This window comes from Haemorhous mexicanus, chromosome 5 (assembly GCF_027477595.1).
Source record: "Haemorhous mexicanus isolate bHaeMex1 chromosome 5, bHaeMex1.pri, whole genome shotgun sequence".
NCBI classification, from domain to species: Eukaryota; Metazoa; Chordata; class Aves; order Passeriformes; family Fringillidae; genus Haemorhous; species Haemorhous mexicanus.
This window is the reverse complement of record NC_082345.1, coordinates 959,982-983,104: the sequence shown is the minus strand read 5'-3', so window position 1 is coordinate 983,104 and position 23,123 is coordinate 959,982. Positions and strand designations below refer to the sequence as shown.

The window sequence follows — 23,123 nt, the reverse complement described above, 5'->3', positions numbered from 1 at the left end:
CATAACTTTGCAGGCCTGTTTTAATGCTGGTTTATAATTACAGGTCTTAATGCTAGATGATAGAAAGTCATTTATAAATAGTCAGAGCAGAGGGGCTTGGGGAGTTTTTAACCTGTGGATTGCTGTGGGTTGTGTGATTGCTGTGACGGGATTTTGCCTGTGTGTGTATGGGGTGAGCTGTGCAATGATTGATGAATCCCTTAATTAACTCCCAACAAGTTGAGATTTATGGCCTCATATCTTTTTCTCCTGACACATCTGTGTTTGACACTTTTGAAGACATGGATAAGCCCCTTCTCCAAAAGCTTTTGTAGGTATCTGAAATGTTTCTGAGGTATTTTGCTTAATGTAACAAGATTAGAGTTTTATGACACAAAATTTATTAAATTTTATGGCACGGACAATCGAACTGGAAAGGATGCAGGTTGTGTGCTAGAGGGCACTATCTCCTTGAGTACTGAACACCACTTCAGATTTATTTTGGGAGTACAATCATGGGTGAAATGAACCGAAACCAATGAACAAATGGAGATGTAGTGGGGGACACTTAAGTGAGGTTCTGTTAAAAACAGTCATAATAACAAAAATATAGCTATGGAAAGATCACTTTTGTGAGACACTGAATCCAAGGGAAAAAGCAAACAAGAAAAATAGTCATATTTAGCAGCCTGGAATGATTTGGATGGAACCAATAAGCGTAGGAAACAATTGATGTGGATGTAGTGAAGCTCTTACTTGCTCCAGTGGGAAAATCCAGCCCCGCTGAAGTCAGTGCAAAAACTCAGAGATCAATAGACACAGGGTATCAGTTTAGGCCTACAAAGGGTCTGTTACAAATTGAAGGGCATAAAGAAATACTTGGAGAAACTGTTGTAATATGAATCACATAAAATATTTGTTGGATAAGAGTGAGTTAGAACAATGAGGTTTTTACTTCCCTGAAAAAACATTCTTCCTACCAGGAACATTCTTCCTACCATGAAAATTGAACAAAAAGCATGTTTGGGTTTTTTAACTGCAGTTTCTCCATATTAAGAAGCCTTTCTGAGAATAGGTCTCTTTACAAGGAACAATATCAAATTTGAATTCATCACCAGAATTAAATCTTCAGTTCCATCTGAACCACTGATAAAATCAAATGTGGAGATGCATTTCATAATTCCAGTGTGTCTGTGGAATGGCCTGGGTACAGCCTGTGTCCCTGTGCACCAGAACTTTGCAGATTTAGGTTCTCTATAAAATCACCACCTCTCTGGTTTTATTCAGTAGAAGTGATTAGTGACATTTAAAATGCAATTCTTCTTGAAACAATTCAGTTGCAACAGATTTCATCTGCAGTGACACCTTTTACATTTGGAATCTGGTGTGCTGTATTGCTTTTGTACTTTTCTGAGTTACATCCTAGGGTTTTGGGGTGTTTTTTTTAAATCCTATCCATAAATTGGTGTTTCCTGTTCCATTGTAAATCTTCTTACAGAGTGATGTAATTGAAAACTATTCCGTGTTTAAATTTGAGGAAAAGATCTTGAAGCCCTGTGAGCTGTGAGCTGTTGTGTTATCACTGAGGGCAGATCCAGGATGTTTGCAGTCCTTTGTTAGGATGGGGTCATTCCAGTGCTTCATTAGATCTAGAGCTGGTCAGAGGAGCTCAGTTTCAGATAATGTTGCTGCTCAGAATTGAGCTGTTTCCCTTTCCCTATTGTTTGTGGTGGGAACTCTGCTTGCATCTTAGATGTGGAATCTGCTTAGAGCTGGTATTAGCTCAGTAGGATAAACCAGATTTATGAAAATAATTGGGGGATGCATGATGTGGGGGCATAGCAAATTTGGGGAATGGACCTATCAAGCTGTAGAGATGATGAAAGACATTTGTAGATGACTTTTTCTTGTATCATGTTTTCTACTTGGGAACCTCTCAGAGATTTGATCCTTTGCTGCTGTAGACTTTGATAGTTATTATCCTTTAGAAAGACATTTCCAAAAGGAGATGTGGATCTATTAATTTATTTATTTAAATCTTCCATTTTCTTGTGGAAATTTCCTGGATGCTTATAAGGAGTAAGACATTTCTGTGAAACTGATGTTTGTCTGATTTAGGCTGGCTGTGGACAGAGCTGCCTGAACACAAATTGCATTTGATGTCTGGGTTGTCCAGGTTTGTGTGTCCATTTCTTTGGGTGTTCTTGGAAGTCTAACTCAGATTAAAGCCTCAGCTTTGCTGCCTTAGCCATTTTAGTCATTTGTTAGTCTTCTAGGATGGTGATGGGCACGTGGCTTGTAATTTAAAGTGGATATTTTAGAGACAAAAGGAAGAGTTTCTTGTGCACTTTCTGCTTTCACTTTAGTTTGCTCTACAATCCAACCTGTAGGTTTTCATTTTAGATCAAAAGCAAAATAATCTCTCTTGTTGCAAGTGCATGGAGGTGGACACCTCTGTTATCTTCCTTGTCTGTTTATATAAATCCCCTGCAGAAAATTATTTCATCCCTGTTGGGAGCAGTGACAAGCAGAGGAAGATGATCTGGAACTCTATATTCACATCCCAAGTTAACAGAAGAGCTTTATTTCAGCGTGATATTCAAACTTTCCTTGTGAAGCAATGTGACAGAATCTGTGTTATTCTAGGTTAACAGCAGTAGGAGTTCTTGACACAGTTGGAGCATGCAATATTTAATCCAAATCATCAATACAAAGCGAGGCATCCTCTCTCTCTGTAATTTATTGTCAGAGTGAATTGCAGTGGGGGCTTTTGTGCCTGTCTTACAATATTTTCAGTCATTTTATCAAATATAAGTGTTCTAAAGTATAGAAAATTACTGTGGAATAATTGAGTAATGATCTTGTGTCCGTCCCTTTTTGTTTGCCAAAACTGAGACAACTGCTTGGTGCTGATTTTCAGAGAGATTGTGTAAATGCTGGGGCTTCTATTGAAGTCCTGTTAAAATGAGTAACCAAAAAACTTCAGTTCAGTAGCAAATGTCGATCTTGGTGCAGCACAATGCAAAATATGAATAATTCACATTAACTTTAGAAGGGAGCTGTGTGGTTTCTGCAGAAGGCTTTGAGATCTGTCACATCAAGCATAGCTGTAAAATGCTGAATTCAGTGGGCTAGTAGCAAACTGCCAGTAAGAGTCTATCTGGTGATCTCTGTCTTTGTGCATATGCTTTGCTGCAGACACGTAGGTGGGGAAGCCTAGAAGACAGAATTCAGGTAGGATGTATGAAGTGTTAGTCTGTTGGACTAAGGCAGACATTAATAGAAAATACAGATTGGTTCTCTGAGCACTGGCAAGAGGTGGTGTTCAGAGCAGGCAATGTGCAGCTGCATGTAGGTTCTGGTGGGGAATTTTTTGTCTGAGTTTTTATTGTAGGTTTTTCTGGTTTTTTCCTTTTTTTTTTTTTTTTTTTTAATATAATCTAACTTGGCTCAGGAGGCAAGGCTCAAAATGAGATCATTAGAAGCAAAATAAGTCCTAACAAAGGGCTGTTTAAAGTCGCTGTTTGTTTTCAGACCCAGTTGAGTGCTGCTGAGAACCATTCCGTGCTCAATATGCCAGATCCTGCGGACATGCTCCACCTCACAGCAGCCCCACACATGGCTCAGGAGCTGCTTGGCTCTGCAGCCCTCCAACTGTGGAGTGCAGAATAAAAAATGGGGTCATGAGAACCATAAATGTGAGAGTTTTGAGGAGGAGCAATATTGCTTCAGCCCCTTTTTTTAACTTTTGCATACAAATAGTCTTCAGTTTCCACATTTATAACTTTATTTATTTTTTTTCCCTGTGAAATGTTTCCCTGTTTTTCATTTTTTCTTTTGGCTGTGCCTGGAGGATTTCTCCTCATTCTGCTCCTTGCAGATGCCCCTGGTTAGCACAGGGGGCCATCCATGGACATGGATTTTCATCAGCAAGGTTTCTGTAATTAATCCCAGAATTTGTCTGCATTTTAAGACTTCACTGTACCCCCCTCTATTCTGGAGACCAAGCTGGAAGCATCCTGGGTTCTGTAAGATTTTCAGTAGTCCTTGTCTTGGATAATAACTTCAATTTGCCCATGACTCAGGTTTCTTTCAGTGTTTCTAAAAGTTGGAGATAAACATGTTCTATCAGACATTATCAAAAGCTTCACAATGTAGGCCTGATTTTCAAGCCAATATTTCTGTGTGGTTTTTGCAATGTGTGTTGTAGGTCTCTTCCTTGTGTCTCCTTTTTTATGTAGGTACAGATATAAATTACATTTCCATGAGGGTTTTTTTTTTCTGATCTAGCTATTTGTGCATAGGAGGAATTTGATATATAGCTAGAAAGGTTTGATAGCAGATCTTTGTTCAATCCTGACCTTCGTTCAAAGCCCCTGACTTTATGTTGTCAAAAACCTTAGATTATTAATGTCCAAACGTTTAATTGCTTAACTATTCCAGATCTGCAAACCTAGAAGGATCCTTGCAACACGACTGTAGCACTCAGTTGCTCACGTGGGTGAAATTTTGTAAACACAGACGTCTTGGCCCGCTAGCAAGTTCTTTTATCGTATTGTATTTTATTTTACTTTATTTTTTTATCAGTGGTGGTGGATAATGAGATGCAGATGATTATTCCTTAAAAGCTGGGTTGACAATAGCTCGTATCGGGAGACATTCTATCTTCATAGAGTCCCTTGCAAATGCAAAACTAGATGGGTATTTTTTAAAAGGAATTGCATTTCATTATGCAGTCTTAGGTGAATTTTCATGTTTGAGAAGCCAGAATACAAGAGAGTGCTATATTAGTGTATTATTCTCACAACAAACAAGGCACTGTTCTGTTGCTACCTGCTTGGCCATTGTTCCCAATTGTGTGTGCTTTGCAGTGGTATTTGGATGGTTTCCTGCTCTCTGCCAGCACAAAAAAGGCATTTCTGTTACAATGGCCCCTAACCACACAATGACGGCATTAAGGATTTATTTGGAGGTTTCATTATTTTCTCCTCTTTTGTTCCTTCCAGGATGTCTTCCAAGCGACCAGCCTCTCCGTATGGGGAAGCAGATGGAGAGGTAGCCATGGTGACAAGCAGACAGAAAGTGGGAGAAGAGGAGAGTGACGGGCTCCCAGCCTTTCACCTTCCCTTGCATGTGAGTTTTCCCAACAAGCCTCACTCTGAGGAATTTCAGCCAGTTTCTCTGCTGACGCAGGAGAACTGTGGCCATAGGACTCCCACTTCCCAGCACAACACAATGGTAGGTTTGCTTTGCTCTATTGTGCTTACATCCCTTCTCTGAGTTCTGCCTCTGCAGCGTTTGGCACCCAGAGCTGCCCCTGCTGGGGTGTGCAGGGCCTGGAGCACCCCTCCTCCTGGGCAGCTCTGCCCTGCTGGGCTGTCCCTGCCCTCCCCTGCCTCCCTCACAGTGCAGGCTTTGCCTCACCTTTGCCTGGTGGCCTTGAGGGTGCTGGAGATGTGCTAGCTGCACTGGTGTGAGCTGGAAGTGTGTGTGTTCAGCAAACAGCAGGCGGGTTTGGAGCACTGGAAGTGAGAGTCACGTTTGGCACGGAGTCTGAAACGTCACCCCGGTGCCGAGTTTGTGCAACAGGAAAGCCTGAAAGACTGTAGAAAGGGTAAAAAAAACCCAACCAACTGAATTCTGATGACTTAAACACCTCCATCTGATGTGTGATTGACGTCACAGATACCCACAATAAAAAATTGCTGCGCTTCTGAAGGGAAATCAACTCACTGCTCCTTGCCTTGTGAGGTTCCACTCTGCAGCACTCCGTTCATGGCAGGCAGCAGTCCAGGGGAAGCCCAGAACTGGCTGTGTCCTAAAGAAGGCAAAACAATGCCCTGTTCCTTGCTGGTGTTGTCACTGTTCTGTGTTTGGGCCCTTCCCATGGAGCACTGCTGCATTCTCAGAAGGGTTGAAGGGTGCAGGGAAAGGCCCCAGCACCGAGGCACTTGCACACAGCTCTGTTGTGAGCACAGGGCTTGCACAGCTCCTGCCCATTTACAAACTGGCTGTAAGTTTTCTGCCAGTCCCCCACCTCGACTAGGGCACTGGTAATTTCACTGGAAGGGAAGATAATAAGTGGACCTGCATATTTGAAGGCTTTTAAAAAGGCATTGCAGAAGAGGTGATAGTGGATTCTCATAAAAGCCTGCAAGAGCTCCACAGTGGTGTTTAAGCCCTTACAGCTCATTATGCATATGTAACAAGCCCTAAGTAAAAAGCCTTAGGGATTATTATTTCTCATAGGACCAAGGCACTGGATATTCACTGAAGCTGCTCTCCTAGACAGAATAACTCATTGATCCTGATCCATTTCCCTTCCTTTTTTGGGCTAATGCTTAAGCTCAGACAGTGCTTTGGAATACATAATTTTAGTTTGTGTTGTTGCAACTTTACATGGAGAAAGAACATCACTGGAGAAATTACTCATGGGCAGACAATGTCATTATCTTTTTTTTGAGCTTGTTTATTTCTCATCCTTTATCTTATGTTTTATGGAGATGAAATTCATTAATGTAACAGTTCCAGCCAGTGGGATGTGAGGGTATGTAACTAATGTATGGGCTTTGCTATATTGGGGCCTATTTAAGAGAGTGTTTTGAAGATAAGGAATTGTTTCTGACAGCGTTTAAGTCAATAGATAAATTTGTGATGGCACCAGCAGTGTAGAGTCAGACCCTAATGAAATAAAACCATACTGTTTTCTAAGGAGCCAACAGGAGTGGGTCAGCTACACCTCACTGGGACATTTAACTGCTCTTTAAGTGATTTTAACCAACCCCTTTGCTGCTTTGGTCATTTTAGTTGTTAAGAACTAGAGGTTTAGCTTATCACCTGGTGTATCTTCCTGCTATGAAGGCTGTGTTTAATGTGATGTCAGGGAAGTGTTTTCTGTCTTTTTACAGTACAAGGTGCTGAATCATGGGGTGTTTCAGAGAGTTCTGCTGCAGCACTGACACACTGCAGCCTTACCTGAGGCAGTGTTTGGGGGCTGTAAGGGTCTAGTTTTGTCTTCATACATATTTAAGAATACTGCCAGCCTGTATGAATGTAACAGTTTGGTAACATCTCCATTTTCGTGAGGACTGTGTTGTGAATCATCACTCAGGTAGTTCAGAAAGGATGCAGCCTGTGTCTCCAGGAGGAAGGAAGTGATCAGTCTAAATGAGTGAAATAGACATATTCACTCCCTCTGCTGTTGTGGTATGTAGTTATCAGAAGGAAATCACTGGATAACATTTAGATGACTTCAGTTTGTGTGCTTAGCAGTGACAAAAATCATCCCCACAGGGCATTCACTATCTAACATTGCAGAGGACATTTCTGACCTGTTTCAGTTGGCATTCTGCTGTTTTATCATCTCTGGGAAGCAGATCCAGGTGTGTGCAGGTGTGCACACAGCACCACAGATAGAGTTTTATTGATAAAGCTCCAGGAGCTTCACACTTCCCAACTTACACTTCTGGAAATTTACCCTACTGCACTTTACCAAGTTTTAATAACCTAGTGAGACAACTCAAAATTCTGGGCAAATTCCTATAAGGACATCTTCAAACCTAACCTAAATTGGCCAAAATCTGCACAGCCCATCCTCCCACCAAAATGAACAGGAGTTTTCATTTTTCTAAGGCTGTTGGAAGTGCAGCCAGAGGAAGGTTGGTGCAGTGGGCACAGAGTGAACTGCAGGACCCCTGTGAACATCAGGAGATGCTGTTTTGGGTGGCTGAGCATAGGAGCAGGCTGCCTGGCTTTGGATCTCCTCCTCAGAGGTACTCAGGAGTCACCTGGCCATGGTCCTGGCTGGCTCTCAGTGGCCCTGCCTGAGCAGGGCTTTGGGCCAGGTCTCCTCTGCACATCTCCACCAGCCTCCACCAAGGAGGGGTCACTGTCTCAAACTTTCTCCTGATAGAAGAAACTGGCTGCTTATTTCAACTAGGAAAACTCTTCTTCTGATAAGAAAAGAAACAATAATTCATCAGATTTAAAGCAACTGCTCAGTAGACAGTAAAAGGCAAATGGTTTGACCTGGAATATATCTGAGAGTCCTCTCAGGATGTTCATGGCAGGCCACGATGCTTGCAGGAAACACTTGAGGATTACAGTATCAGTCAATAGCTCTTCTGAAGAAACCTATTAAGGCTACAGTATTTGGATAGCACAGATAGTTGTTAGCTCATCTGAGTTACAAAGGTTTGTTTTACTTGTTTCTATTTGCCTGCCTTTATGTTCTATTTGTCTGCTTTTGCAACTCTGAGACCACTGATCTCACCAGTGGTGTCTGTGTGCTGAATTCTGGAAGTGAGGAATGTCAAGGCTACAATACTGATTAAAGTATTCCACAGGCATGGTGTGGTTAAATCAGACCATCCTTTTTAGCTGTAGAATATCAGTGAAATGTAGGATGGGATTAAAGAAAAAAAAAAAAAGAAGTGCTGAAGAAAAGGTCAGAGTGGTAAGCCATAATTTTGCTATTCCCTGGTTGTTCCAAGCTGATGGCTGTGGCTGTACTGGTAGCCCACATTTGTCCTGCACTTTCAGTGGATTTAGAATTCATTTTCAATAGTGCTTTCAATGGGTAGGAAATATTCTGGTGCACTGTTCAGTGACTTTGTTGCTTCACACTAACAGAAGTTGTGTTTCTGTGGTGAATGCAGTCACTCCTGTGTAACTTGGGAGCAATATTGAGAATGGCAGCACTGCTGGTCAAAGCTTTCCAGCACGTGGCTTTGTGCTTTTCCTCCACTTGTTCAAGTAAAAGGTTGTTTAATGCTTCATTTGGATTCTCTTATCACATCTCTCCTGGCCTGTGCCTCACCTGTTGGTCTGGAGTTGTCAGCATATGAATGGTGCTGGATCAGAACAACAAGCACTGGAGCACCCAGCTATTATTCAGCCCTTCCGAGGAGAATGGGAATCTGAATGCATATAGCTTTTTAAAAAGTCAAATAGGACTCTAATTATACTGAGCTAAAGAATGCATATTTAAAAAAAAAAACCAAAAAAAACAACAACCTCACAGTGGTTTTAGAGAAATTTTAATTTCCAGTGTACCTTTGAGCATCAAGCTTAGGATAAGTTATTGTGATGATACAATGCACAGTGTTGTGAACACCAGTGCCTTTACTGTGCCAGCTCTCATAATGAGAATTTCATTGTTTGGGGAGAGCAGTCTCCTACACTCTAGACAAAAGTGTAATTACTTTTGAACGATGTGGAATGTGCTCAGTTTAATAGCATGGAGAATAGATTCACAAAGATTCAGATAAAGCTAGCTTGGAAGCCATATGTGCAGTGTGGCAGTATGAAATTGTTAGCAGGCACCATAATTACAACACACACACACGCACACAATTTCACAGTTTAAACTAGAAACTGTTGTTTTTGTAAGAGATAGGCCTAGCTGAACAGGACTAGTTCAATTAGAATAAACCAGAAACAGGGCTAAGTTTGCCTTTGTCTGCTGTTCTTGCTCTCCTCTCTTAGTGGTAAATTGATATTTATAAGATGATGAAATTGCATTGTTGCAAACACTGCATTATAAATGCCATCACAAGAGTGGCTCATGGAAGCAGTTTCTGCAGGTCCAGTTTTAAGCCTTTACCAGAGCTCAGCCTTGACCCTTGCAGCGTTTCAGGAGTCACTGTGTGGGCTGTTAGGAAGGGGAACAAATGAGAAGGATTCCAGTCAGGACCCATCAAAGAGTGCAGAAGTTGCTACTGCAGTGTTTAGTCCAGGCCCTGGAGCAGTCTCTGCAGTCCTTGGGGATCAGCTGTGATGGAGCCAGCTGATAACAGCTTTGGAAACTCTCCTGTCTGCCTGGCAAGCATCCTGCATTCAGGTTAGGCTGATCTGTGTGTCCCTCCAGTCCCATCCCCGCTCTCTCCCCTGTCCCATCCCTGCTCTCCCCCCTGTCCCATCCCCGCTCTCCCCCTGTCCCATCCCCGCTCTCCCCCCTGTCCCATCCCCGCTCTCCCCCCTGTCCCATCCCCGCTCTCCCCCCTGTCCCATCCCCGCTCTCTCCCCTGTCCCATCCCTGCTCTCCCCCCTGTCCCATCCCCGCTCTCCCCCCTGTCCCATCCCTGCTCTCCCCCCTGTCCCATCCCTGCTCTCTCCCCTGTCCCATCCCCGCTCTCCCCCTGTCCCATCCCAGCTCTCTCCCCTGTCCCATCCCCGCTCTCTCCCCCTGTCCCATCCCTGCTCTCCCCCTGTCCCATCCCCGCTCTCTCCCCCTGTCCCATCCCTGCTCTCCCCCTGTCCCATCCCCGCTCTCCCCCCTGTCCCATCCCGGCTCTCTCCCCTGTCCCATCCCCGCTCTCCCCCTGTCCCATCCCTGCTCTCTCCCCCTGTCCTATCCCTGCTCTCTCCCCTGTCCCATCCCTGTGAGTCCTGCTCCAGGTGCAGCTCCTGCCTGGGGCACACCGATGCGCTGACCTGCACTGTGCAGGTGAGCCAGGGATCAAAGCCACGGTGCCATTCAGGAGCAGTGGGCTTTTGTGTGTGGAGCTTTCCCTGTGTTTATTGAACCACCCTTGTAACACAGTGACTTTTGCATCACTTGGAGCCATGGAGAACCAGGATGGGCACATTATTCCCAGCAGAAACACCTGCTGCAGTTTGAGGTGACCCATTGGTGTTTTGGTCAGACTTTGAAAGGGTCAAAGGGACATTAAATAAGTAATGAAGTAAGAAAACTTCTTTCTTTCTTTTTTTTTTCCCCATCCCTAAGCAGGAGGATTAGAACTGCATTTAAACCAACAACTTGACAAATCAAGACCAGACCTATAAAATATATTGCCTGGAATACAGGGAGCAGATGACTGCAGTTTTTAAAGGCCATGAAGAGAAGTGGAAACAGCAGTTGTTTGTTTTTGCTGAAGACCATCTTACTGTGAAGCAGTCATGTTTTTAATGGATTCATTTGAATTCAGTTAAGCAGAAAATAATCAACAGCAAAGTAAACACCTTTGTTTTATGGAAGTGCTGGGAACTGTGTGTGTCCATTGTTTGCCAGTGATTATGTGCCTAGGCATCAATTCATTGCCTTCATACAGGAAAATGTCTTCATTTAAACTTACTGCATAAATACCTGGAAAATCTCATTCAAGTGAGTGGCTGAAAAAATTCTGCAGAAAAAAGAGATGATAGGTAGAACTGTAAAGCCCACGTTTGGTAGGAATATTCAAACCAGATGCTCTCTCTCATGAGGAAAAGAAAATAACTATTAAATGCCCTATCAAAAAACTGTGTAAGCAAAAAACATGGTCATCTTTCTGAGCAACTTCAAAGTTGAGATAACTTCAAAATTTTGTTTCAAATCTGTGCTCTCAGTTTGAGGAGCACTGCTGATGTCTAGGATATGGAGAAATCCCCACTAGGCCTGCAGGAATCCAGACTGCATGTAAGTGTTCCTACTTCTTGGTACATCTTTTGCTTCCAACAGACACACTGTGTGTGACACAGCACAGGCAGGGTCTGTCTCCATCCTGTTGGAAGCCAAACAATAGCTGTGGACTTGGTGTAGTTTCTGCAGTCCAGGTCCATCCCCTGTGGCACTCTGCCCAAATTTATTCTGAAACCCCACCTTTTTTGGTGACAGTGAATCTTTCTGGTGCTGTAGTGAGACACAAACTCTGCTGCCACTTAAACACCCAGTTCTCCATGGTTCTGAAAGCAGAGGCCCAGAGAAATGGAGTTGGAAGTGTTTGTGCTTTCCCTTCAGTGACTGTGTGTCCTTTGGCCTCAGGCTCAGTGGAACTGTTAGCAGAGTAGAGAGCAGCAGAGCAGGCTGCCATACTCTTGTCTGACATATTCCCCAAGGCAAGGCTGTGGCAGTCCTGAGCTGATCATGTTTTGCCCCCTACATAGCACCAGCTCCTCCTTTTGGACACCACCTTGGCTCATTTTTGCTTCAGTAGTTGTTAATTCATTTTAGGACTTCCAGAACACTTTCCCCAAGTGCTTTGTGTTTGCTCCACACACTTTTCACACCCATGGTACTTCTTCTGAGCAGCTGGTGTGCCTTTCTCCCTTTCTGCTCACTGCAGGTGCAGATTTCTCTGTTCCCAGCCTTAAAAGAGGCAGCTTTACTCTATCAGTTCCTGTCTGCTTTCAGTTGTCCTCTGAAAACCTTTTTCTGCTTTGCCCATTTTCTTCCTCTGCTGTAGTTATATTTAGCTTAGTCATTTTTATTATTTAATCCATTCTAAAGCCTTTTAGTAAATAGCTCATATGAAGATGTTGCACAGTAAGAATGAGTGTTGAGCTATTTGCTTGGACAGAATGTCAATAAAGTAGGGGATGGTTGGTTTGTGATGTGCAGCTCTACTTAGCTCAGATATACCAAACCTAAAAGGCACTGTGAAGTGCTGGCCGTGGTTTCTTGAATTTCAGGGCTGCCAGGAATCCCTGTGGTTATAAACTGGCTCTGAGCAGTGCCAGAAGCTTCTGCCACCCTCAGTGCTCACAGTTGTGCTGTTCAGTCTCTCCTCTCACTGTCAGAGGTCTGTGTCCATGGGAAGTTACCCACTGCAGTTGGATTGGGAGCGTTTCTTTATTTTCTGTCCTTTCAATGGACAGGTGATGTGCTCGTGGTTTTGGCACTGTCTCTTTAAGTGTGATTTTTCAGGCCATGCAAAATTCAGGTGGATTAGGCTGTGCCAAGGCCAGCTTGCTTTCTCTAATTTTTCTTCCCACTGCTGATGCTTTTTCAGATTCACCAAAAGTAGTGGTGGTTGTGGTGGGAATGAAAATGGCATTTCAGGTGCCATGTCATCCAGTGGTGTTCTTTCCCTTTCATGGAGCTAGCTGCATCCTCCTGTCTTCAGTACATCAGTGAAATACCACCTCCTTCTCTGCTGTAATAAAACAGTTATTCATTTTCTCTAGAAATTCGTGGCTGAGGAAGGACCTTGGGCAAGTCAGACTGCAGATTTCATTCTGTGTTTACTTAGGATGAGCATTTACACTGGATGTGTTCAGAGAACTCCCTACAGGAGATTGATGTGCTGCAATGTCTCTGAACCAGCCAGTGTTCCAAAGTGTTTAAAGACAATGAGTTGGAGGAAACAAACTTTCTGAAGTCAAAAGAGTCCTTGATGCCTGGAGTAGCAAGCATGTCCCAATGGTTGGGCCAGCCTCATTTCCAGGCTCTCTGTAACACCCTCAAGTTCTTTGTTTCTGTTTCTGGTTTAGTTGCAGCTGTGGGATCACATAAGGCATTTTTGCTCTGTGCAAGGGAGAAGTGGACTTGTGCATCCCCTCAACTGAGCATCCCTGGATAAACCAGCAAAAGTCACTGAGTGGAGTTGTGCCCAGGGTAACTCGGGGTAGCTTTTGCCAGGCAGTGTGAACAAGGCTGTAATCATACATGGAAATAGTTTGCTTCAGCATCCTCTTTGTATGCTCTTAAACTGAACCCCCCCAGGAAAAAATGAGAGCTCTAAAGATTAACTTTCTGTGGTTTGTACAGACAGCAAGCAAATTACACAGATTGTCTAAAGCACAGACCAGTAAAATCTAATATCAGACTGTTATTATCTTTATTTATATTGTACCAAGAGCGTGATTTATTTTTATAGAGACAGAAAAAAGAAACATTCCTGCCCCAGAATGCTTAGCTTATGACCCTGTTCCTGCAAAATAATCTGGTTGATTGGAACCTAATGCTGATGGTAGCAAGAGGGAGGGAAGGAGAGGTCACTGACTATAACTCCTTCTGCACATAGCTTTCTGTGGGATTGGATTTTGATGACAGAAAATAAGAAATATTATAGCAGAAAGGTAAAATCCTCCTGACATCTCAAGTCTGAATTACTGGGGTAGATTGTATGTGTATCTCTCCACTAAGTCATGTCAGAGGTGGGAGCTTACATTGCTTGTTAATACTGCTAGCCAGAAATAATGCAAAACATCCGTGCTTCAGACTCTGTGCTGATTTTCAGATTGAATTTGAAGTGTGGCTTTCACCTCAGGAGCTGTGAGTGAAACCTTCCTGTTCCCTTTCCCTTTGGACTGCTGCAGTTGCAGTCAGGAGCCCTGCTCAGCCCTGGGTCCCTCTGTGCTCAGATCCAGCAGTGCCTGCTGAGCTTTCCAGCAAACACCCAGGTACGAGTGCAGAGCTGGGAATTGAGGGTTTGGGCTCTGCTCAGAGCAAGTTACTTTCTTGCACAGTTTTCAGTTAAATTTATGGAGTCTCAGTGATAAATTTCTGGTGATTATTGCTTGGAGCAGCATGGAGAGCTTTTTGGCTTTTGACTCTCTCAAAATGCCAAAAGCATTTTGGCTTTTCTCATAGAAAAAAGAAGTTTTTTCATCTCACAGAATGGAGTTGGCCACTAACACATCAAACAAAGCCATGTAAATCTGAGTGTCACTTTTGGGGTGAAGATTCAAGGGTGAAGTCTCCTCAGACTGTCTGTTTAAAAGGTGTATGTTCAGAAGTGAGCTAGTAAATTCACCTTGAACTTTGTAGTTAATAGAAGTAAATAGGGAATAGTGGAGTGTGATTCATTGTGTCCTAACAGATCCTGTAAGTAGGTCAGGGAACTCACACCCTCCAAGTGCCTGGTTTTCTTCAGAGGTTACAGCTGGAGCTTAGGGTGTTAAGCTCAGCTGTTGATCCCTATAGTTTATAAATCTGTGGTTAGATAAGTTCAACCAAAAAAGCTTTGAGTGAGAGGTAGTTGCCTGGCCAGAGCATTTGATAATTCATTGTTGATAGGTAAAGGTTTGCTATACAGTGCTTAGCTCTGTGGGAATAGAGAGCATTCTGCATCTCAGAGTTCAAACCACTCAGCTACCTGAGTTTGTGGCCTGCATCTGAGTAATGATAGAGAGTGAGTCCATGGGATACTCTTTACTTTTATAAATATTAAATCTGCAGTCCCCCCACTTCTTATTTTCCAAATCCTTAAATTCGTATTGTCTTGACAGAGGCAGTAGCAGAGCGTGGGGGAGAGCAGAACAGTTATGTGCATAAGACTTGTTTAAATTCTCTTTAAACCTGTTTGATAAACTCCTCTGGAAAGCAGTTTTCAGAATTTCATAGATCTACCAGCAGAGTTGCAAATAGAGTCATTCAGTCCTGCAAAGAATACCTCTGTGGCAGATGATGTACTTTTCCTGTTTGCTTGTGGCCAGTGTAAACTTAGCTCTTGGGCAGTGACCATAGCTTCAGTTTTGAAGTTGTCAACATGAGAATTGGGTAATATATTGGCACAGGGCCACAGTGAATTCCTGAGCTTTCCTTGTGAATAAACTGATTGGACTGAAATACTTTGATATTTAGGACCTGTGTCTTTGTGTTGCTCGGTAAAATATCATGGAGTTGTTGGACAGGTAATTTGATAAATATTAACAAATATGGCAAGTTTTTTGTTTATTGGGTGAAATTAGATGTTATTTCCAGCTTCCAGGTTGCTGATTTATCACAGGCAATTCACTTCTGTCATCCATGGCTGTGCCAGCACAATGGAAATTGTCCTTGCCCTTCATCTGTGATGGTCTGTGATCTCTCAGAGCTTCCAGCCTCACGGAGATCATTGATGCCATTCAGTGAGATTGGGGTTCAGTTCACCAAAGTTTGGGCACATAAAACTTAGGGCTGTCTTCACAGTTTGTGTAAAAAGATAACCACCCGCCTAGAACAACATTTCAATCTTAAAACAAGCACCCAGGAGAAGAAAGATGAATTACCCTCTGAAAGTGCTTGTCTGCTATGGGGGGAGCCTTGGGGACTGGTTTAGACTGGGTGTCAAATTTTGGGGTAGAATTAGGTGAGAGTAATCCTGTTCACAGTATGTGGTGTTAAAGGAGTAGCACGTGTTACTGTGCAGAAATTCTCTCGTTTTTCTGGAGAAGGAGCCATGTTCTAGGTCATCCTTTTTTTGGGGAGGAGCTGGGGGTGTTGTGGGTGAATATTCTATCAGAGTTCTTTTTTAACCAGTACTGATGGTATTTAGTGGGGTTTTAAGAATTGGGAATTCCCTAAAAGCAAACCTTTTGTTGTATATCTTTTAAGTAGTGTTAAGTTCAAATAATAAATCATGTGTTGGTTAGCAACATGTATGGGAGAATAAAGAAACAGAACACCATAAAAAGGCCATTTTGGGAAGGTTCTCTTAATATTGAAAAATGGCATTAATTCTAGTGCCATTAATTCCATCAATTCCCTTTTAAAATTTAGAGGATTATCAAATGTTACAAGAAATTCAGATGCTTAATAAAGCATTTTTCTGTCTTAGTATCAGCAGCAATGAACATCAGATTTTATTGTTCAGTTTAATTGACTACAGAGAAGGTATGTAACCTGTTAAAGATTTGATTTAGCCTTGCTTGGTCATTTTTGCAAATCCAAATGCTATGCACAGGCATAGCAATGTATTGGTTAAGAAACTGTAGTAAAATTCCAGCCTTACTCTGTAGAAACCTGTGTGCTGCATGTGTTTTAATTCTACTTATGTCCTCCTCTGTGTTTAATCCAGAAAATGGGGATATGTACATGTGCACAGCTTCCCATTTTGGCACCGTGTTCGGTGTATTGTGTGCTGTGACTTGTATCGTGCCTGCAGGCCATAGGAAAACGACACAAATTAAATGTGAAGTAGAGGGAGACATCATTTAAAACTTGCATCTTCTAGAGATGCAGTATGGCATCTGAGAGTTGCAACATATTGCAGGAAATCCCCCCTATTTGCCCAACACGGAGGGGTGTTTTCAGCTGTGCAGGCACGGCAGCATCCCTGGCTGCAGTGGCTGTGGCTGGGTTTCCTTCTGTCCTTCCAGCTCCAGCCATGGCCACTGCCACCCTGCTCTGCCTCCTCCTCGGTGCTGTGTGCCTGCCCAGGTCCTGCTCTGCCCTGCCCTGCTCTGGGGCTCTGCAGGTCTGTTTACTCCACACAGACACGCAGTTCCCTTTTCCCTTTTACATCTGTTGTTTTCCTTCGTGCTGAGACAACTCCTCAGCCTGACAGGGCGCTTTTTTTTCTTTCCCTTTTTTTTTTTTTTTTTTTAAGCACTCCAAATTCTATCCAGCTTTAAACTCTTATGTTTATAACCCTGAATATCTCTAAAATGTCTTTACCTAAAACACTTTATGGTTTTATTACCAGGTTTATGCCAGTAATAATATTCACATCAGCTTTCTTAGGGATAATCTTTAAGCAGAACCTAGCAAGAAAGGCTTTGAAAACTATCATTCCCAGGAACGCAAATCTGGGAACATGAAACATCGGTTTAATCGCCCTCCCTGACAACTTAACACGACAGATTGAAAAATACAAGCCGATATGGAAGTGGGATCAATGGATTATCAAAGTCCTAAACATCTTTTCTTGGGCGGGGGGAGGAGGGGAGCTCTGGGTGCGCTGGCATGCGTGCAGCACCAAGTTTGCAGGGCTTACCAGGGATCCGCCGTGCCTGACTGGCAGCGAAGTTGAGAGGGAGAGAGAGAGATTTACATGAGGGAACTCAGGGGGCTTTGTCACGGCAATTGTATAAAGTGATATACAGTGCAAATCGACTCGAGCATGTCCCTGGATAGCAGGCGGTTTACAGCCTCTTCAAGCAGAGATTACTGCTTTATCTTGTCATACTAAATTAACGTGGCAGCACACTGTTAAACAGTGGTGACCTCTTCATCTGTGGAAATTGCTGCCTAGAGGAGAGATGGTATTTAAGACTCTCTCTCTCTCCTTTTCTCCCCTCCCCACTTTTCTCCATCCTTTCCCTTCCTCCCTGTCTCCCTCTCTGTATCTTGTCTTTTTTTCTTTTTTCTTTTTTTTTTTTTTTTTTTTTTTTTTGCTGTAGGGCCCTGAGGCATTTTTGGGTTAGGTTGTAACATTAAAGACAAAAACAAAGAAAGAAGGGGGAAGGGAGAGGCTTTTAACATCAAGGTGACAACAGCTATGTGTTAATTGGGCCTTTGTTGTTTGATTAATAGCCACTTTGGTGTAGAATATTAAGACAGTTGTTTGGACAACTTTCTAAAAATGACATGTCCTTTCAGTAAACTGGGATTAAGCGATGTTCTCTGGTCTGCACATTTTAACTCCTTATTGTTATTGCGTTTAGTCCTAAGCGTGCTGCTCTTTTGGAGCGAGCCTTCCATCCTGGCACCATGCTGGGCTGGCATGGACTGCCACAGCTCTCCAGGGGCACGCCAGGGAGGGCTCTGGGGCTGCTGCTTCTGAGGGTCAAGGTGATGGAAGCACCTCTGCAGCGTGCTGCAGCTCCCGTGCTGGGCTGTGCTTCAGAATGGAATCATGCTCCGAGCAGTGCAGCTGTGTGGGAAAAGGAAGGAGCCCCTTCATTGGGCTGGCAGTGTGGTGCAGAACAGGAAAATCAAATCCCACGTTCCCATCTTTTTCAGTAAACTGAGTCAGTTAAGGAGAGGATGGCATTTCTTCTTTAGACCAGGTTTTCTTTTCTTGGTTTTTCTATTTACTATGCAGTGCTTCACCGTGGGTCCAATCCAAAGCTCTTTGAAGTCACTATAAAGACTGCTTTGTCTTTAATAGGCTTTGGATCAAGGCCCACATGACCTTAGGCAAATTATTGCAAATCAGTGTTATGAAGTGCTTGGAAATTTGCAGGCATACATGTCCAGAGCATTACTTTTTGATGTACTTTAAGAAAGGCTTGGGAGGCCAGGTAAATCAGATTGGCCAGCTTGGCCTTGCAGGTATCCACATGTGCTGGAAATGGAAATGGTACGGGTGCAGGTTTGGGCTGAGGAGGCTTTCCCTTCCTCCTCCTGTGCTGGCTGAGGAGTGTTTGTCAGGTTCTCTTCCTGTGCTCTGGGCATTGCCAGTGGACAAGAGAAAATGCTTTCACCTCCAAAGCTCAGCGCTGACTCTGGGATGCCATAGGACTTTGACCACTTCAGGCAGATGATGATGGCTGTAGAAATTTAATTGTGTTTGATGGAAAAAGATGATGATCTATCTTGGATTTTTCCCTGCTGGAGACAATTGTTCCTTACTGTGAATTTCTTGAGCTGCCACCTACACAAGGATTGATGCAAAATTCTGTGCGTTTTGTATGTAACATTTTCAGAGGCAAGTTTTTATTCGCTTCCCTGGGATGCCAGCACAGCTTATTTTTGCAGCAGAATATTTGCCATTTCAGATGCAGTGTCTCTGTGAGCACTGATGTTATCCTTGTTTCCTTTGGTTGAACTTTGAAGGCCACTGAGCTAAGCAGTTATACTGGAGCTATGGAAAGGACCGACTTCCTGATTTATTATTTGGGGAAATCAATGTGTTTGATAATTTATGTACAGCTTACAGAGGCCACGTAAGCAGCTCATGAATCGATCAGCAGCCAGCAGAAATGAAAGCTAACGAGCTCGTTTCAATAGCAAGTTGCTCATTAGCAGGTAGGCTCGCTGATCTTCAGGGTTTCCAGTTCAAAGTCACATGTTTTTCCGTGTCCTCAGAAGGAGCAGGTTCCTTGCAAAGAACAGGAGCACAAAAAGAAAGCGTGGCAAGGTTCTGAATGCTTTCTTGTTGCTTTGACATAAATGTTTACAGCAAATGCTGGGCTGGAGGGGCAGCCATCCAGTGGTCCATCACTGTAGGGACATCACCTTTCTGCCTCTGAAAAGGAGTGTACTGGGGAATGACAGTCTCTGTGGAAGCAGAGGGTAGAGGCCTTTCCCCTGTTTCTGCACAGAAATCTCTGCATCACCAGCTCAGCATTTTCAGTCCAGATTTCCTCCAGCTCAGAAGACACGTGTGGGATGCCAGCCAGCAGGCAGGGGGTCCTTTCCTCCATCCCCAGTCACCACTGGGACCCATCCTGGTCAGATAACACCAGGCTGTGTCTTCCCCTCTCCTGCTGACGTTTGATGCCGTGTTTGAAGTGCTTTGGTGCTTCTGGGAGGTTTTTTTTGTGGGTGCACACAAAAACTGGCTTGTTTAGCTCAGTTGTTACCCTCCTTGGTAGAGGTACCAAGCACTGAAAGAACCTTCTTTGAGGAAATGCTCTAAGGGTCAGGACTGAGGGGTTTGGTAGATTTTATGTGCTAATGCTCATGGACATGCCTGAGAGCAGGGAACTGGCTTTAGCTTTGTGCACTAGTAGAGTATCCTGGTGTCCAGCACTACTGTGGGTTTTTTGTCTTCTGGTAAAGAAGCAAATTCATTTTTAGCCTTTTTGAAAAGTAAACCCACTGCTTTAATTACCAAACTTCTGATAAAATGTTCTTGAATCCTTATGTTGCTTGTATATATAAGTGTATATGTAAAAATATTTAGGTGTGTATGTGCAAACACATGTATTTCAGCTATCTCCTTTAGACATGAGGAATACACCACTCCTAATCAGACTGAAAAATCCCAAAAAACAGTTTCTTGACAGAGTTGCCTGAGGCTCTTGCAAAAGAGGGACTCTCAAAACATATTTTTAAAATATTTTAAAAAAAGACAGATTTTCCGAATCTCAGGAATAGATTTTCAACTGCCTGATTTGGCTTGAAATGAGTTGGCTGAATCAGTTTCTTTTTCTTTTAAGTAAGTCTATAAAGCTTTGATGAATCTGGCTCATTGTTTAGCACTTATCTCATGAGTAAAGCTTGAGAGGTTTGGCTTGAAACTTACCAAATCACATCTTTGGAAAATGGCCCAAGCCTATTGATTTATCTGAAAAAAAAAAAAAATCCAGAGCAAAACACAACTAAAAAACCTTGATCCAGCTTAGTGAGTAAGTCCCTTGCAGATCTATAGAGCTCCTACTGAATGAGCACATCCATTTCTCAGCATTTGTCAGCCTGCACTTGATGGAGCTGCAGGGCTGGGAGGGATTGGAGAGGTCACCCAGCCCCAGCTTCAATCCAGGGATCAGCTGTGCCAGTGCCATTTCCTTCAGATAATAGTCTGCCTTCCTGAAGTTACTCAAGACAGGAGGCTCAGAACCTCCAGGTCTGTCTGGCCCAGGGTGTTGCTGTCTCTGCCTTTAGAAAATCACTCCTGTGTGATCTTTCCTGCATCAGTTTTCTCTCTGTAGTTCTTGTCCTTGCCACTGCACAAAAAGGAAGTGTGCTCTTTTCTGCAGTAAATGTTTTGTATTTGATGAGTGATATCACATTCCCTTGTCTCAAACTGTCCTTTCAGTGTATGGGACTCTTGTCTCCACCATTATTTCTAAACATTTTTTGCTGTTTTGTTGCTTCTCTGGCACTACTTAGAGCAGAATCATTCACAATTTAACAGCTATGTCTCCTGCTTAAAACCAGATGCTTTTCCATGAAGGACAGTGGTGTCTGCAGCAGGTGCATCTGAGGTGCTGCTGAAAAGCTCTAATTCCAGGTGAAAACATGCTCTGGCTGGCTCAGACACCATTTCATAAATGATGCTGTGGAGATTTGTTCAATTAACTCGCAGTTAAATCCTCTCTTGTGCATTTTCTGGGGGAAGGAAGGCTTTGGGTGCTGCTCTCTTGTGCTTGGGTACCTGGCAGAGGACAGGTTCTGGGGCTGCTTAGCTCTGCTGAGCTCTGAGTGCAGAGCTCTCCAACAGCCAAATGGATTATTGTGCCTCCTGCACATCCCAAGAATTGTCAGTAAGGTCTGAGTCCAGAACCCTTTCCTAGTGGGAGAAGAAAAAAGAAACGTTGGGTTTCCAAGACAAGGAGTTGGCAAGGGGCAAGTATTTGCAATTTGAGGCATTTCATCTGGAAGTCAGTGGGAAAAAATAAACATTAGACCTCAGGATATCAATGTTATGAGTCGGGTTTAAAAAGTACTCAGTCCCCTAAACATGATTATTTTAATATGTATAAGGTAAAGTGTGCAGAAAGTTTAAAATCATAATCCATTTCCTTTTATTGTCTTTAAGGAATAAACTGTTTGCACTAGCTGAAATAAGGTAACTAATATAATGAGGATTTTGCTTTTCTGTGTGTTATGAATGCAATAAATCCTCTGTTAAAGAGGCACTATCAAGTAAATCTTTCCCCTTTATTAGATGACATTTAGTAGAAATTGACCTTGATGTCAGTCAGCACTTCCTGTTCCTTTTACTGTGTTTTGGGCTACTGGATAAGGGGAAAGCCTCTTCCCCTTCAAATGATTTTTTCCTCCCTTGTCTAAATGATTTTTTCCTCCCTTATCTGTTGGTTTTTGCCTTCTGGGGTCCTTGCCTTGTGACCACCAGAGAGAAGGTCTGAGGCAGCTGGGTGAGCTGTTGTGTTCATGGACTTGATGCATTTTTGCCAAGCAGGGAACTGATCCAGAGGGGAGAGCAAAGACAAGGAAGGTGGTTCATTTGCTGCCCACCACTGCTTTCTTTGGAGCTCTGCTGTGATAACTGCAGCTCCAAGGGTGAACACCTGGGGATTGTTCCCACCTGTGCACCTGAGAGAGGCTGGAGATGAACCAGGGTGTACTGAGGTAGAGGGGTGTGTACTGCCAGAGGAAAACCACTGTGCAGGACAAGAGGGCAGTGATGTGCAGTAGATCATGACAGAATCCTCATGAGGTAGAGCTGTTTTCCCTTCACTCTCCCTCCTGACCCTTTCTGGTACAGGATTTTGAAGAAACCTCCCAATCTTTGGAACTGTAAAGTGCTTCTGCAGTCAGAAAGTCAGAGTGGTTGATGGCAGCTGACAGCTGCTGATGAGCAGCTCCAGCCCCTGCTTCAGTGCAGAATTTGGGTAGAATGTCACTACAGAGAGATGTTCCACAAATTTGGCAGAGTTCACAACCAGCACAGGTCTTGTAATAAAAGAAATAAAGTTCACATCGTGGTGGGGAAGTGATGGACAGGCATCCTCAGCAAACAGGAATTTTGGGAGCAGGTGTCATCCTTGGCTGTAACCAAAAGTGCAGAAGTGTAGGCACAGAGTGATTGGGGTGGGCTGTGCCCAATCATCCCCAATTGGCTCCAGGTGTGCAGGACAGGTGAGCAGCATTGCAGGGAACGAGCCCTGGAGTGCCCAGGGGCACTGCCCAACCCCAGAGGGCACAGAGGGCACACAGGGGCCCTGCAGCAGCAGCAGGGCATCAAAGGCTGGGCTGGGGGACAAGGAGGGCAGAAGCTGCAGCCTGCTGGAGTGGAATGATGCTGCTCTGCACGTGGTTGAAGCCTTCTGAAGAGGTAGGGTGTTACTGGGTTTGGGTGAAGCTTTCTGAAATTGTGTGGTGG

The 23,123-nt window shown here is 43.6% G+C and overlaps 1 protein-coding gene across 1 annotated transcript in view; it reads left to right on the top strand.

Annotated features, from left to right (window-relative positions):
- Positions 1-23,123, top strand: part of SOX5 (SRY-box transcription factor 5) — a 297,551-nt gene that overhangs the window by 33,930 nt on the left and 240,498 nt on the right. The window contains 1 exon segment of the mRNA XM_059847991.1: positions 4,986-5,217. Coding sequence (XP_059703974.1) covers positions 4,986-5,217 — 232 coding nt within the window.